General features: G+C 39.9%; 1 protein-coding gene across 4 annotated transcripts in view; it reads right to left on the bottom strand.

Moving 5' to 3' along the window:
- The window catches only part of IMPG1 (interphotoreceptor matrix proteoglycan 1), a 148860-nt gene that overhangs the window by 81876 nt on the left and 50196 nt on the right, over nucleotides 1-16788 (bottom strand). For all 4 annotated transcript variants that reach the window (XM_047763585.1, XM_047763592.1, XM_047763599.1 and 1 more), the window contains 4 exons: nucleotides 11967-11987; nucleotides 10091-10338; nucleotides 8602-8678; nucleotides 6593-6671 (listed from right to left, as the gene is read on the bottom strand). In XM_047763585.1, coding sequence (XP_047619541.1) covers nucleotides 6593-6671; nucleotides 8602-8678; nucleotides 10091-10338; nucleotides 11967-11987 — 425 coding nt within the window. The remainder of the gene's footprint in view (nucleotides 1-6592; nucleotides 6672-8601; nucleotides 8679-10090; nucleotides 10339-11966; nucleotides 11988-16788) is intronic.

Raw genomic sequence — 16788 nt, 5'->3', positions numbered from 1 at the left:
GTAGAACTATCATATGATGCAGCAATCCCATTGCTGGGCATTTATACAGAGAAAAAATCATAATTTAAAAAGATAAAGGAGTTCCGAATGTGGCACAGCAGAAATGAATCTGACTAGTAACCATGAGGTTGTGGCTTTGATCCTTGGCCTTGCTCAACGGATCCAGCGTTGCTGTGAGCTGTGGTGTAGGTTGCAGAAGCAGCTTGGATCTGGGGTTGTCGTAGCTGTGATGCAGGCCGGCAGTTGTAGCTCCAATTTGACCTTTGGCCTGGGAACCTCCATGTGCTGCAAGTGCAGCCCTAAATAGCTATATATATACACACACACACACACACATTATATATACATTATATATATAAATATAATGTGTGTGTGTGTATATATATATATATATATATATATATATATATATATATGCATAATCATTATACATGCACCCAAAGTTCATTGCAGCACTTTTTACAATAGCCAAGACATGGAATTTACCTAAATGACCATTAACAGTGAAATGGATAAAGAAGATGTGGTATGGAATGGAATATTACTCAGCCACGAAAAGAATGAAATAATGCCATTCACTTTGGTAGCAACATGGATGAATTTAGAGATTATCATTCTGAGTGAAGTAAATTAGACAGTGAAAGACAAACATATGATATCACTTACATGCGGAATTTTAAAAAAAGATATAAATGAAGTTATTTGCAGAACAGAAACAGATTCACAGACTTTGAAAAATTTATGGTTAGCAAAGGGGACAGGCAGGGAAGGTATGGACTGGGGGTTTGGGACTGGCATATGCACACTGAAGTATATGGAATGGCTGGCCAGTGGGGACCTTCCATAGAGCCCTAGAGAACTCTACCCAATATTCTGTGATAATCTATATGGGAAAATAATCTGAAAAAGAATGGATGTGTTTATATGTATAACTGCATAACTTTGTTGTGCAGCAGAAATTATCACAGTATTGTAAAACAGCTATCTTCAATAAGACTTTAAAAATGAAAAAGAAAGTGATTAAACAGACCACTATTTTGCATAAAAAATAGATCATACCTTGAGGAGGGAATTGGGAAGATCTTGGGAAAAGGGTGGTCACTGAGGAGAGGCTGAGAGATCAGGGCTCACCAGCACTACAGCAGGGAGACAGGATATCAGTTCAACTGGCGATAGAAAGTTGGAACACTCTTTCTTTTGAGGCAGAAAGACAGAAAAGAAAGACAGGGCACTGAATGTCCCAAATATAAAATTTGAGACAGGGCACTGAATGTTCCAAATATAAAATTTGAGACAGGGCACTGAATGTCCCAAATACAAAATTTAGAGTACAGCACTATCTCTCATCTAGGTTAAATCTAGGATCATCCAACTGGGGAGTTGGAAGGACTTCACTTCTCAGCTTTCTCTGGGCGTTGGGAACATGGTATAGATATGGATGGAGTTCAATCTCTGTTGAATGGCTGTCCCTTTCTTCTTTGAGGAGACATTTTCCCATGTCATCTGGCCTCTCTGAACTTTTTTTTTTATGGCTGCACCCTTGACACCTGGAAGTTCCTGGGCCAGGAATTGAATCTCAGCTGAAGCTGCGACCTACTCCATAGCTGAGGCAATGCTGGATTCTTAACCCACTTTGTGGACTGGGGATTGAACTTGTGCCTCCACAGTGACCTGAGCTGATGCAATCGGATTCTTAATGCACTGTGCCACAGTGGGATCTCCTCTGAACTACTTTTATAAGCAGTACATCCCTGCTTGGAACACTTACTGTCTGTTCCTCGATTTAGGAGTACAAAGAAGAAAAGGCAAAAATATTGACCCCAGTGGTGAAAAGTTCAGCTGTGTTTTCCTTAAAATCTTTGTCTTAACTATTATCCTTTCATCCTAAAGTGGAAGCATTTGAATAACACCTTAGCCAGGCCCTTCTGGCTGAGTGTCAGGATATAAAATTTTTTGGCCAGGAGAGAGGCTTGGTGCATATTTCCTCCACATGAATCACTGTAGTAGTTAGTGCCTCCCATGTGGTGGAGCTGGTTAAAGATTCTTGTTTTGACAAAAATATTCACCACTGAGGAAGATCACCTTTCATGTGAGGTTGGTGAGGATCTGGAGTTGCATGAGGACTGACATGGGCAGAAGTGTATAGTCCAACACCAAAAACACCGATAGGCCCAGTAAAGTTAACCATGGTAACACACGTTATAAAACCCAAGCATGTGCCAGACACTGTTCTCAGTGCAGGAGTTTTAAAAAAGGTATAAGAACACATTCTTTCACTTCTGGAAGTCGGCCTTGAAGGGATCCCATACTGATAATTTCGATACTGATAAATGTTTGATGGAGGTATGAGTTTTTGTTTTAGAGTCAGGGGAATATGGTAATTATGAGTTTTTTTCAGATAGCAATTGGGAAAGCTACACAGAGGAGTTGGAACTTAAAGGGTGAGTGGGGGGTAATCAGGCTAGGATGGATGGGCATTATAAGCACGAGAGAAAATAATTGTGCAATGCTACAATAGCATGAATATGGATGAGAGATTACAACCAGAATAGGTAGCTGATGACTGTTTCTGGACCACTTACTTGGCTGTCTCTGAGCTTCTTACCAAGTAGAGCAAAAAGGGGAATGGTCAAATTTTCCCATCAACCATGACTTTCATGGAGGTGTTAAGACATAAATTTGTGCATTTACACCTTTAATTCATTTACCATATATGATTCGCCTATCTGGACTTTCCAAGCATCTGGCTTGACAGTGAAGATACTGCAATGAGTACAGACAGACCAAGTCCTTGCCCTCACAGAACATTAGCAGTTGGGTTCTTTAATGGGTTCATTCAGTGTAGCTCATCTCACTGATTCCTTTCAATGGAGTCAAAGGCTGAGGTGAGACTAAGAAAATTCAGAGATGTGTGATGACATGGACTCATTACTTAGTCTGGGGGATGTGATGGCTAATTTGACTGGACCACAGGGTGCCCCAATATTTGGCTAAACTCTGTTCTGGGTGTGTCTGTGAGGGTGTTTCAGGATGAGATTAAGATTTGTACTAGTAGACTGAGGAAAGCCAGTTCCTCCCTAATGTAGATGGGCCTCACTGCAAACTGTTGGAGGTCCCAGTAGGACAAAAACGGCATTCTCTGCCTGAATGTCTTTGAGGTGGAACACTGTTCCTCTTTTGCTTTTGGACTCAGACTCAAACTGGCACTTAACCAGTGATGCTCCTGCTTCTCCACCTTGCTGATTGCAGATCTGGGGCATCCCAGGCTATAACCAATTCCTTACATCTCTGTCTCTATAATATCCTACTGGTTTTGTCTCTCCAGAAAGCCCAGACGAATGCAAGGGAATAATAGACAAAACAATGTTCAGTAGCAGAATAGCTCTGCCCAGACTTTGCTTCTTTACCATTGAAATACTGCAATTGATTGAGTGACCTGGCTTGTATCATGCAGAGAATGACTGGCAAGTGAAAAAACCTGTAATTTGGGAGGGAGGACACTAAAGAGCTTGATTTTTGAGAGATCTGATCATCATTCTAATGAACAAAAGGGAAAATGTATTGCTGCCTACATACATGTAAGCCAAACCAAACCAAAAGACACAGAATTCTATCCTGATGATTTGCTATTATTTTTGAATGAGCTGGATGTATGTTATGTGGAGAATAGAATGTTGAGTTTTTACTGTAGGTTTATGGCTCTCACTTTTGTGAAATAGAGTGATCTTAACAGATAACTGGCTCTTCAAGAAAGAATGGGATTAACTACCTGAAAAAAAAATAGAAGAACTTGGAATTTGATACAAGATAGGTATCAATTCATTTAGTGTTCTAGAAGCATGTTTTGCAAGTACTTTATCTCAGGGGATTAACTGCTACATTAAACTACTTAAGCTGAGAGATTTCTATGAGTACATTATGGAGATTTTAATGGCTTAGTGGGTGTTTGGTGACACTAACCTTAAAATTTTTCAGACTAAAATGATTTCAGTGATGCCAGGGTGCAGAACTCTGGAGTCCTGTTTGTCACCTACCCAGACCATTTTATGAGAGAGGAAAGCCTTGGTCTTAGCGAGAGCTGCTCTTTCCCCGCCCCCTTTCCACATATATGAGGGGGGTGCCTTTTTTCAGGAATATTTCCTAACTGGTCTTCATTTATCACTGAGGGCAAAGCAAATTTAAGGGAATACATATTTTTAAATGATGGGGTTAAGAAGGTCAAACAGTGTAGTAGGTGGAAGAAATTTGGATGATGTTCCTGGCTTTGCGTCCAGATACAGTGTGAATTTGAGGCAGGCACTTCACATCTCCTTGGTTCTCCCACCTATGAAACATATAGCTTAACAAGAGTATATCTAAAATTTCTTCTAGCCTTAGTGTTCTATGGTACATTCATGAATGGAAGGAATGTATACATAAAATAAAAACAGTAAAGCAACTTTGAAAATACAATAATACTTTCATCATAGATATAGTACCATTTTTATTAATATACCCGATATGCTGACCTTATAATGAGATTTTGTGATATTGCAACGAAATAAAGGAATCCAATGAACATTTACCATCAATCATGTCACTAAAAGGTGTTTTGTTTTGTTTTACCCAATCAAGTTTTAAGTGATTTAAAAGTCAAATAGTGGTTGATGTGGATTGTGGTTAGTGCCTTAAAACAACAAAAATTTATTTTGCCCATAAATCTGGAATTTGGGCAGGGATCAGTAGAGACATCTCCATAAATTCTTTGCTACTTCTTTCATCAAGAGATAAGATCTAATATGGACAAGGAGAACAGACTTGCAGTTGCCAAGTGGGAGGGGGTTGGGAGAGTGGTGGAGTGGGAAGTTGGGGTTAGCAGATGTAAGCTATTGTACCCCAAAGGGATAAATAACAAGGTCCTACTGTATAGCACAGAGAACTATATTCAATGTCCTATTGATAAACCCTAATGGAAAAGAATATTAAAAAAGAACACGTGTGTATATATATATTACATTTGTATATCGAATCACTTTGCCATGTAGCAGAAATTAACACCACATTGTAAATCAATTATACTTGAATTAAAAAAAAGAGATAAGGTCTCTGTTCCTTCCTCATTCATCAAGATGGACTATATGCTGCTTAGTCATTATATGTGGAAGCGACACTGTTTCTGGGTCCTGAAGAGATTGGTACCTTCCACTTTTTCCTCTTGTGATGATGACTCGTTGAACCCAGCTGCCATGCTGAGAGGAAGCTCAAGCAGCCCCTTGGAGAGGCTCCCTAGATAAGATATGATGCCCCCAGCCAGAAGTTCTGGTTTGGGCACTGATTTTTCAGTCATATGAGTAAACACTCTCTACAAAAGAGCTTCAACACCAGCTGAGTGAGATACTTGAGCTGACACAATGTGGGGCAGAACGGTCCCTCCTGATCCCTGCCCAAATTCCAGATTTATGGGCAAAATAAATGGTTGCGGTTTTAAGGCACTAACTTTAGGCATACTTTGTAATGCAGAAATAGATGACTGTATCATGTGGTTAACATTTTATTCACTGGTAATCACATAAACCAAATATCAACTGTATAGGTGGTTTTGCTATCATGCCATATATGGTTTTGTAAAAAACCTTGTATTCAATAAAACTGCAGACTAATGTCACATGAGGTTTATGGGGAAAATAGGAATGAAGTAGACCACTCAAAATTCATAGAATGTTGTAGAGAGAGCCCTAACAAAAACAGTAAAAAACCTATTAACATCAGCCGCAACAAATCTACACTGGCATTTGCACTTAGAGTCAAAGTGCATCTTTATCAGCATTATATCCTGGGCTTCATGCTTCCTTGTAGACATTTTCAGTTACAGTTTCACCAGGGAGCTGTATAAAGTGGGAACACAGATATTCCTGAGGCCACTATATCAGCTACCTCTTGCACTAAAAAAAGTCTCTTCTGCAGAAGACTCTTTTTATCCCCCCCCAAAGCCTTCATACATGGACAAAGATTTCTCTTTAACTGTGAGAAAGTTTGAACATACTGTCTCAAAGTTAAACATTTTTGAAAATTTATAAGTGAACCAGGAGGATTTCAATGTTTACTGTCATCCTTATTTATCAATTAGACATGTGCTAATTGACATTAAAGAAGCACAGAGAGCAGAAGAGACAGTAGAAGTAAATCAAATGGAATTGCAAGGGCCCAGTCCTCTGTTGCCATATAGATTGTGGACCTGGGCTTTAGGACTTACCTTGTCTTGAAAGACTCTCAGGTTTGAAGCCCAGTAGGGATGGCTGTTCTGTGTGGGCAGCAGTTGATGCTGCTTTGGTTTCAGCTTCATCAGAAGCTGGTTTGGTGTCCAGATCCATCACGAAAGGGCTATTGGTGCTCTCGGTGGGACTGAAGGTGAGAGCTGAGGGAAGGATGCTGAGAGTGACCTCATTTTTAGAAGGTGGTTCAGTGGATGGCTCTTCTGTTGGAACTGCTGGTGGGAGCCAACCCCCTCCTGGGTTAAAGATGACTTTACCATTGGTCTTTGAGGTAGTGCCATAGGCAGAATCCTCAAAGAGGATGTTGTCATCCAACATAGACTCTGCGGGAAACAACTCACCAGATAAAATGTATCCTGCTCTGTCCACTGTCTCCAGCCAAGGTTGACCAAGGGGACGTTCTGGACTCAGAGTAGCATCCTGAAGGGTGAATTTAGAAAAGCGGATGTTGACAAGGGACATTTCTCTGTTATGAAAAGAGATATCCTCTGTATCTTTTCATTTAAATTTAAGCAAATCATCTTGTAGTTGACTTGAATCTACTATGGGTTCTGATATAGAAACTGTCCTGAAATGAAAATTCATGTTGACACAGTAATAAAACATGATATATTGTCTCCTTGGCTAACCAAGTCTACTTGTGTAGGGTTAACTAATAAAAATCTTTGAAACATGTCAATCATTTTTGAATTTATTTTATTTTATTTTATTTTATTTTATTTTATTTTATTTTATTTTATTTTATTTTGGTGTTTTTAAGGCCGCATCTGTGGCATATGGAGGTTCCCAGGCTAGGGGTCTAATCGGAGCTGTAGCCGCCAGCCTACACCACAGCCAGAGCAACTCAGGATCTGAGCTGAGTCTGTGACCTACACCACAGCTCACGGTGACGCCAGACCCTTAACCCCCTGAATGAGGCCAGGAATCGAACCCACTTCATGGTTCCTAGTTGGATTCATTTCCACTGTGCCACGACGGGAACTCCTCATTTTTGAATTTATGAATTCTTCAATTTAAACAGGGAAAAGGGGAGTTCCCATCATGGCACAGTAGAAATGAATCTGACTAGGAACCATGAGGTTGCAGATTCGATCCCTGGCCTCGCTCACTGGGTTAAGGAAATGGCATTGCCATGAGCTGTAGTGTAGGTTGCAGACGCGGCTTGGATCTGGCATTGCTGTGGCTCTGGCTAGGCTGGCAGCAACAGCTCCGATTGGACCCCTAACCTGGGAACCACCATATGCCGCAGATGCAGCCCTCAAAAAGACAAAAAAAAAAAAAAAGGAAAAGGAGTTCCCGATGTGGCTCGGCAGTAATGAATCTGACTAGTATCCAAGAGGATGCAGGTTCGATCCCTGGCCTCACTCAGTGGATTGAGGATCCGGGTTGAGCTGTGGTGTAGGTTGCAGACGAGGCTCAGATCCTGTGCTGCTATCATTGTGGTGTAGGCTGGCAGCTGCAGCTCCAATTCAACCCCTAGCCCAGGAATTTCCACATGCTACAGGTGTGGCCCTAAACAAACAAACAAACAAACAAACAAACAAATATAAAGGGAACAGAGCTTAGCATTTCCATTTATGAACACTGCAATGACAACTTTTAGTGTAACTGGACAGAGATTTAAATAAAATACAGGGTTTCCCATTGTGACTAATCAAGTTAAGAACCTGACATAGTGCCCATGAGGATGTGGGTTTAATCCCTGACCTTGCTCAGTGGGCTAAGGATCTGGTGTTGCCACAATCTGTGATGTAGTTTGCAGATGTGGCTCAGATCCTGTGTTGCTGTGGCTGGGTAGGCCTTCAGCTTTGATTAGATCCCTAGCCCAGGAACTTCCATATCCCATGAGTGTGGGTATAAAAAGAAAATAAAACTCAAAAATTATTACGGAATTCATTATGTGCTTTCTAAGACATTAATTTATACTTACAACCCACTATAAATAAATATATGGATAAAACCTTAAGACTTGAGAGCAAACTTATAAATTATCTTTATGCTTATATTTATTCCAGAAAGTCAAAGTTAAATAATATATTCTGCTTTAAATATTCTTTTCAGTTCATGAACATGAATTTGATCAAAATCAGCAATTCCTAACTTTAATTAAAACAAAGCTCTATGTTGAAGAAAACTTTGAATTTAAGGATATTTGAAATGCAAGTGGTATTTTATTTTATTACTATAGACACTGGAAGGGGGTAAGCTTGTTCTGCCTGTATAACACAGAGAAGAATATTTAGCATTGCAGAGGGAATTCTACTCTGTTCAGTCCTTAAGCTCATTTTTTCCCAATGGAAAGTTTTGAGGCTTTGCTCCTATTTGACGGACAGAAGGACAGAATGCTCACCTTTGTGATGTCAGCAAGGAGTGTGGGCAGCACTGACTGGGTGTCAGGATCGAGGCCTGCCAGTGACTCAACAATTTCTGTGGGTGAAAAAATCACAAGGATTGACTGTTTCTCTCATTTTCTTTTTTTCCTTTTGTGGTTGGGTCAGTAACACAGCGAGGGTTGGAAAACATGGCAGTAATTGGTTCTTAAGAAGTGGTACGACCAATCACCCAGAAATCAGCATCGGGAAAACCAGTGGTTGTTGATCTGATTGATATACTGGAAGATAGATGGAAGGGGTGCATCTTGTATGTCTGTTATAAGAACAGCTATGAAAGTGGGTTTTTAGGGTGTTTGGTTTCATTGTACATGAAAGGCAGCAGGATTGGCTGGGCTAGTGGGGATAAAAATAGTATTAAGCTGACAAAGAAATAGCTAGAATAAATGCTGGAACCATGGACTGTTTGTGGGTCCTTGTGGGTCCTACTTCCAGCCTGAAGCCCAGTTCTCAGGTTACTGCACCTTTGCATTTCAATCAAGAGACCAACGCAGAGGACCAGATGGTCTCAGAGATGAGTGTGAAATTCACAGAATATCCCTGGCCTAGAAATTCAAAAAGAACTAGGAGGATTTTAATGTCTACTGACATTCTTACTACCCTGCATCTCGTCCCAAGGGACTTTTGTAAAGTTTCCCAGAGTTGAGTTTGACTATCTGAACTACAGAAACAGAACTGACAGAGAATGACAGTTTCCTGCCATGTCATACTAAAATGGCATTTCCAGTGCCCATCATTTATGTTAAGAGTACTGGGTGCACTCAAAATTTCTAGGCTCCGGAGTTCCTCCAGGCCCCCTCTGAGGATCCTGAGTGAGCGTGATTACCTGTTGATTTCCTTAGGTCCACTCTCTTTTCCCTGCACTACCCCTTCCCCAGGAGGTTGATTATATGGACTATATCCACGGTTCCTTGCTCCTTGTCCTGGGACGGCTTAGCTCACCACTCAACCTTTCCAGCCTGGAGGTAGTATTGGGGCCTTGCTACTTCTAGCCCCAGGGAACTGCCCTGAGCCTTTGAAGATTAGGGAAATCTCTGTAAATAGTCCTTTTATCAAACTCTTCTCAAATTATCCTGATTTGAATGTGCCATCTTTTTCCTTCTGGGCCCGGATCATTGTACTAGATGAGGGAATCTGGCCTGTGCTGGGGAACAGAACTCTCCCTGGTTTGTTCTCTCCACTGGGGCTCCCCTGGATGACAGTGGTTGAGTGGGACTGAATTGAAAACCTTGGCTCCCCTAGAGCTATTTTTGGTGTGAAGTAGTCATGAAAGACTCATCAAATGAGACCCAGGAGGCACTGAGGAAAGACTGAAATGATACCATACATGATGCGCCTGTCACAGAGATGATCTACTCATGGTTAAAGTGACTGTGACCTTGAGACAGTCACACCTCCTCATCTCTGTCAGAATGAGGATAAGTTCAGACCTATGAAATCATCACTGACCATCAGTGAACTGAATAGTCCCCAAATCCAAGGACTGGTCTTCCTCAAGTGCTCTGCTGATCAGCTTTCTGAGGTCTAAAGCCGTGGGGTAGATTTCTGTTTGCCTGCCCTCCTCCATTGTTCCACGAAGGTCTCCTTCACTTTCAATTTTGTTGGAATCAAAAGACAGGAGGTCACCTGCAGGATGTTTTGTTTCTGCCTTGTCTCTCTTAAAGATGGCTGTAAGTTGCATCTCTGTAGAGCGTGAGCTGTAGACAACAGAGGACATGTCACACCCAAAGCCATTGTGATACGCCTTGTAAAGGGCGTCCCTATCTGGCTACAAACTCCAGGACAGCTCCAATCTCTTTCCTGATGGACTCTTTAAAAATATCACACTTGAAACTAATTTCATTATTTCTCAGAAATTTGAAAGGTGAAAAAGCTTTGACATATATTTTAGCTCTGAAATAGAATGTCAACCTGGCAGATAAATCCAGCATGAAGAGGGTACTAGTAACTAGATGAACTGACCACAAATTTTTTTACTTTAGGTCTCTGTGAAAAAGTGTTAATTGTCATGAGCTGCTGGTGTTTTTGGTGGTCTTGTAAGTGCTAATCAGCAAGAAGAATGAATTATCTTTGTTTTTTCTACAAATAGCCTCCTTTAGGAAGGTTCATGAAACAGAAATGTAGGCTATAGCAGTGAGACAATAGTATTCTCATGTTGTAATCAAGCCAGAACTTCAGTTCTCAAGGCTTTTTCTTTTCTACTTTTTTCAAGAAGTATTTTTTAATTAAAAAAAATAAAACTTGGAGTTCCTGTCGTGGCTCAGTGGTTAGCAAACCCAATTAGGAACCATGAGGTTGCGGGTTCGATCCCTGGCCTTGCTCAGTGGGTTAAGGATCTGGCGTTGCCGTGAGATGTGGTATAGGTTGCAGATGCGGCTCGGATCTGGCATTGCTATGGCTGTGGCATAGGCCAGTGGTTACAGTTCCAATTAGACCCCTAGCCTGGGAACCTCCATATGCTGCGGGTACAGCTCTAGAAAAGACAAAAAAGACAAAAAATAACAACCAAAAAAACCAACATAATCTCTTCCCTCAAGTTGCTTTTACAATAACATCTTAGAAGGGAGATGGGAGAAAAGCGAAAGGGAAGTGGTTCAGGATTAACTGCATTTATAATTTTATTTATTGATCCAGCACCTTTCTGCATGTAAAAATGAAATAGGATTTTCTCTAGATCTGTCCTCTAGGATCAGGTTTCACCTTTTAGTTTATGCCATTAATCTACACGGAGGGACACAAAAATATTTTAAAGGCCACAGGAACAGATAATGTGTATTCTTGGCATTTCTTTGACCACACAATCACTCAGTGTCTATAGCTGTTTATTTCCAGTCAATTACAGGAGCTGAAGCTGGATTCCTATTACTGAGCTCTCCAAGGTACAGTGGGCCCTTTCCCCATTCATACTGACCTTGGATCCAAGGAGCAAATGTTTCTCTGCTTTAGTTCAGACTAAGACTAGTTGCATGTATGAGTGTGCATTCAGCCAACTTCCCATCGCAAATGACGTTTAAGACATTGTTAAAACATGCTTGCAACACAGATATGTGTTTTAATGTATTTCTTTTGAAACACTTTTGAGTTTTATAGAACACAGTTCAGCTGATTAAAGTTTTACCTGCTTATCTCACCTAGTGATTTTGATTCAAAAGTTCTTTTCTTCTAAGGAGCAACTGATCAATGACTCCCATTTACATAAAATACCAGTAAAAAGTCTGGGTTAGCCCAGATTTTATGTGTAAAAATAATCTGTAAAAGAATAGCAAATAAATGTATGGAGGAAAATGTACCATATTTCAAAACACTAAAAAAAAGTTCAAATTACCCATCTTTTTCTTTCTTTGGTCTTCATTTCATTGAGCACAATGGGAACATGCAAAAGAGAAAGAATTTTCATGAAATTTATTGAGACATTCAATAAATCTATTCATATACAAAAGAGAGATTTTTTTTTCATGGTATCCCAGAGGATTGAAGGAAATATATAAAGTGCCATTGGATGGCAATTTGAACAGAAATTTTGAGAACCACACAGATCCAAGGAAGTAAACAGTATATGATGTTTCTCATTAGGATTTGAGCCTCAATTCAAAGATTATTAGTACTTTTTGTCTTCTTCTTAAACTCTTTGACTTCTTTATAATTCCTTCTACACAGGGTGCAAATATAGCCTATACATCTTAGGTTCTTGGTTGTGTAGTGCCAAAGAGTTTTATTTTTTAAGTATTTTATAAATAGATTTCTCATCCCCTGAAAGGCATTAAATGATTAGTTTTTTCCTGAAAGTAATTTGTCTGTGACTGGACCCTGGAACTGGAGTTTTGTTGACTGATTGTTTTTTGAATTGGTTTAATCAGGAAGCCTTAAGGGAATGTACAATTCACCATGGAACAGGTTTGCAGGAAAAACAAACACCTGTTTCCTGTTTACAGAGTGGTCTGTTGCAGGCAGTTTATAGGCATCTTTATTTAATCTTTTCAACAATGCAATATGCATTTTATATACAAGGGAAGATGCAGAGAGGGGGAAGATTGTGAGCTGGAAAGTGGCAGAGTCAGGATTCAAACTCTGGCCAGCACAACCATAAGCCTGGGCTCATTTTGACATACCACTACCTGTTTGTGCCAGAAAAAAAGGATATTTGGTCACCAGACTGACAAACACATTTTGAACTTCTCTGGTCATATACATGAATGTAGCTTAGAAGATATATTCAGTTTTCTCATTTTATGTTTCAAAGGATAGTTGTTAACAAAGACACACATGATGTGGTTTGTGTTGCTGTTCTTTCTGCCTATACCATGAATTCATCTAAGTTTTATCTTTTGATGTGATGACTGAAATGGACTCTGGTCTTTCTTTCTGTGGAGGCAGTGGAGAATCTGTGACTATCTAACTGAGGTTGCTCTGTGGGAGGCACTCTTCCTTCTGTACTAACTAGACATTCATTCAGGGATTACCTCTTGCTTGCTTTCAGCAATAGTTTGCAACCCATGAAGCCCTGAAGAAAGGCCACCATTCCTGGGCTAAGACCCTAGTCCTATTAATTTTACAAATCAATTTTGTTGAAGCATAATTGTCATAAAACAAACTGCACATGTTGTGGGTGTACAATCTGATAGCAAACACCTGTGAAACCATCACCACAATCAAATTTATTACCTCAAAAGTTTTACCTACACCACTTTGTAACCCTCCCCTCTCATCTCTTTCTGCCTTTCCCTTCCCAAGCAACCACTGATCTGATTTCTATCACTGTAGACAAGTTTGCATTATCTAGAGTTAAATGCAAATGGAATTATACCCACTTCTTTTTTTTTTTGGCATCTCTCACTCAACATAATTATTTTGGGAAGAATCTATGTTGTTGTGTAGAATTTTTTCCTTTGCTGAGTAGTAGTCTATGGTAAGAACATAAAACAACTTATTTATCAATTGCTCTGTTGATGGACATTTGGATTGTTTTTAGTTCTTAGATAATACAAATTAAGCTGATGTGGATATTTGCATACAGGCTTTTGAAGGAGTCTATCCTCCAACTGGATTGAACAATTGTTAATAGTTTCTCACATAGATTTGAGAGATAAAGAAATACTTAAAGCAAAGATTTTACTGTTAATCCTCATAATTGTGTTAATAATAGATGTTCTAACTATTTCCCAGTTGTGTTGAAAGGATCAAATGAGGTTATTGATATAAAAATACTTGTTAACTACCCTGCCCATGTGGTCACACAAACCCTAGCTACCCACAAGTACACTCTGAGCCAGGACTGGGAGCTGGGAGCTAGGGGTGCAGGTGACAGGTCCAACAGGTGTGGAAGTAGAGGTCCCTGTGTGTAAATGAATAGATATAATAAATAGTACATAGGAGATAGAGAGAAGATGGTGGAGTAGAAGGACTCAAGCTTATCTCCTCTTATGAAAACACCAAAATCACAACTAACTGCTGCACAACCATTGACAAAAAGACTGGGAAATACCAAAAAAGATTTTCTACACCCAAAGACAAAGAAGAAGCTAGAATGAGATGGGGAGAGGGGCACTTTTGTGATATAAGCAAATCCCATACTCACCAGGTGGGTGACAAACAAACTGAAAAATAACTGTATCACAGAGGTTATCTCACAGGAGTGAGAATTCTGAGCCCCACATCAGATTCCCCAGCATGGGGTTCTGGCATCAGAAGGAGGAGCTCCCAGACAATTTGGCTTTGGGTCTTGGGTGAAGGAGCTCCCCAGGACTCGGGGAAACAGAGACTCCACTCTTGTAGGGTGCAAAGAAGGTTTCATGTGCTCTGAATCCCAGGGAAAATCAGGGATACCATAGGAATCTGGGCTAGACCTAACTGTGCATCTTGGAGGGTCTCCTGGGGATGGGAGGGTTGTCTTTGGCTCAGTATGGGGACAAGAACACTGATGGCATAAGCCTCAGGGAATAATCATCAATGTGACCTGGTCCCACCAAACAGCCTGCAGGCTCCAGTGCTTGAACACCTTAGGCCAAATAACCAAGAGGGTGGGAACACAGTTGCACTCATCAGCAGATAGCCTGCCTAAAGTTCTCCAGTGCACACAACCACCTCTAAACACACCACTTTACATGGCCTTGCCTGCCATAAGGAGAAGACTCAGCTACACCCATCAGTGGGCAGGTACTAGTCCTTCCCACCAGAAAGCTTGCATGAACCCCTTAGTCAAACTTAATCACCAGGGGTAGACACCAGCATCAAGAGGGGGTACAGCCGTGCAATTTGCAGAAAGGGGACCATCAACACAGAAAGTTAGACAAAATAAGATACCAGAGAAACATGTTCCAGATGAAGGATCACGACAAAACCCCAGAAGAACAACTAAGTGATGTGGAGATAAGGAACCTATCTGAAAAAGAATTCAGAGTAATAAAAGATGATCCATGGTCTGGGGGAAAAACATGGAGGCACAGAAGAAGACATTACAAGAAATGTTTAACAAAGAGCTATAACATTTAAAGAAAAATTAGAGATGAATATTATAATAATACAATTAAAGTGAAAAATACACTAAAAGGAATCAATAACAGAATACACGAGGCAGAAGAATGAATAAGTGAGCTGGAAGAAGATTGGTGGAAGTTACTATCATGAAACAGAGAAAGAAAAAAAGGATGAAAAGTTATGTGGACAATCTAAAAGACCTTTGGGACAACATTAAACTCATCAATATTATAGGGGTGCCAGAAGGAGAAGACAGAGAGAGAAAAGGCCAGAGAAAATACTCAAAGAGATAATAGCCAAAACCTTCCTGAACATGGGAGAAGAAACACTAGTTGACTCCAGGAAATTCAGAAAGTTCTTTAGAGGATAAACCCAAGGAGCAACATGCTAGAGACACATATTAATCAAAATGACCAAAATTAAAGACAAAGAGGAAATGTGAAAAGCAATAAGGGGAAAGAAATTACTTCAATACAAGGGAACCCTAATAAGGTTATTAGGGGATTTTTAAGCAGAAACTCTGCAGGCCAGAAGGGAGCGGCAGGATATATTTAAAGTGATGAAAGGGGAAAACTTACGACCAAGAACACTCTACCCAGCAAGACTCTTGTTCAGATTCAATGGAGAAATCAAAGGTCTACAGATAAGCAAAAGCTAAGAGAATTTAGCACTACCAAACCAGCTTTACAACAAATGCTAAAGGAAATTCTCTAGCAGAACAGAAAAGGTCATAACTGGAAGTAAGACTATAAATGACAAAGCTCACCAGTAAAGGCAAGCATATAGTAAAGGTAGGAAATAATCCACACACAAATATGGTATCAATGCCAGCAACTGTGAGGAGAAGAGAGTAAAAATGCAGAGTACTGGAGATGCATTGCGATTAAGAGACCAGCAACTTAAAACAATGCTATACAAAACCTCATGGTAAATGCAAGCCAAAAATCTAAAATAGAAACACACGCACAAAAGAAAAAGCAATCTAAACACAACACTAAAGATAGTCATCAAACCACAAAAGAACATAACAAAGGAGGAAGGGAAGAAATAAACACCTACAGAAACAAATCCTAAAAAATTACCAAAATGGCAATAAGAACACATATATGGATAATTACCTCAAATGTAAATGGATTAAATTTTCCAAAAGAGACAGAGTGGCTGAATGGATACAAAACCAAGACCTGTATATATGCTCTCTACAGAAAATATACTTCAGATCCAGGGACACTAACAGACTGAAAGTGAGGGAATGGAGAAAGTTATTCCATGCAAATGGAAATCAAAAGAAAGCTGTAATAGCAATACTCAGGAAATTCAGAAAGTTCTTTAGAGGATAAATCCAAGGAGCAACATGCTAGAGACACATATTAATCAGACAAAACAGACATTATAATAAAGATGATTATAAGAGACAAAGAAGGATACTACCTTATGATCAAGGGATAATTCCAAGAAAATATATGTGTTCACCCAGCACAGGAGCTCTTCAAAATATAAGACAACTGCTAACAGCCACAAAAGGAGAAATCTACAGTAGCACAATCTTCCAAAACTAAATCAGGAAGAAATAGAAAATATGAACAGACTGATCACAAGTACTGAAATTGAAATTGTGATTTAAAAATTTCCAACAAACAAAAGTTCAGGACCAGATGGCTTTACAGGTGAAT

This window comes from Phacochoerus africanus, chromosome 2 (assembly GCF_016906955.1).
Source record: "Phacochoerus africanus isolate WHEZ1 chromosome 2, ROS_Pafr_v1, whole genome shotgun sequence".
In the NCBI taxonomy this organism is placed as follows: domain Eukaryota; kingdom Metazoa; phylum Chordata; class Mammalia; order Artiodactyla; family Suidae; genus Phacochoerus; species Phacochoerus africanus.
This window is presented reverse-complemented; position numbering and strand designations above follow the sequence as displayed.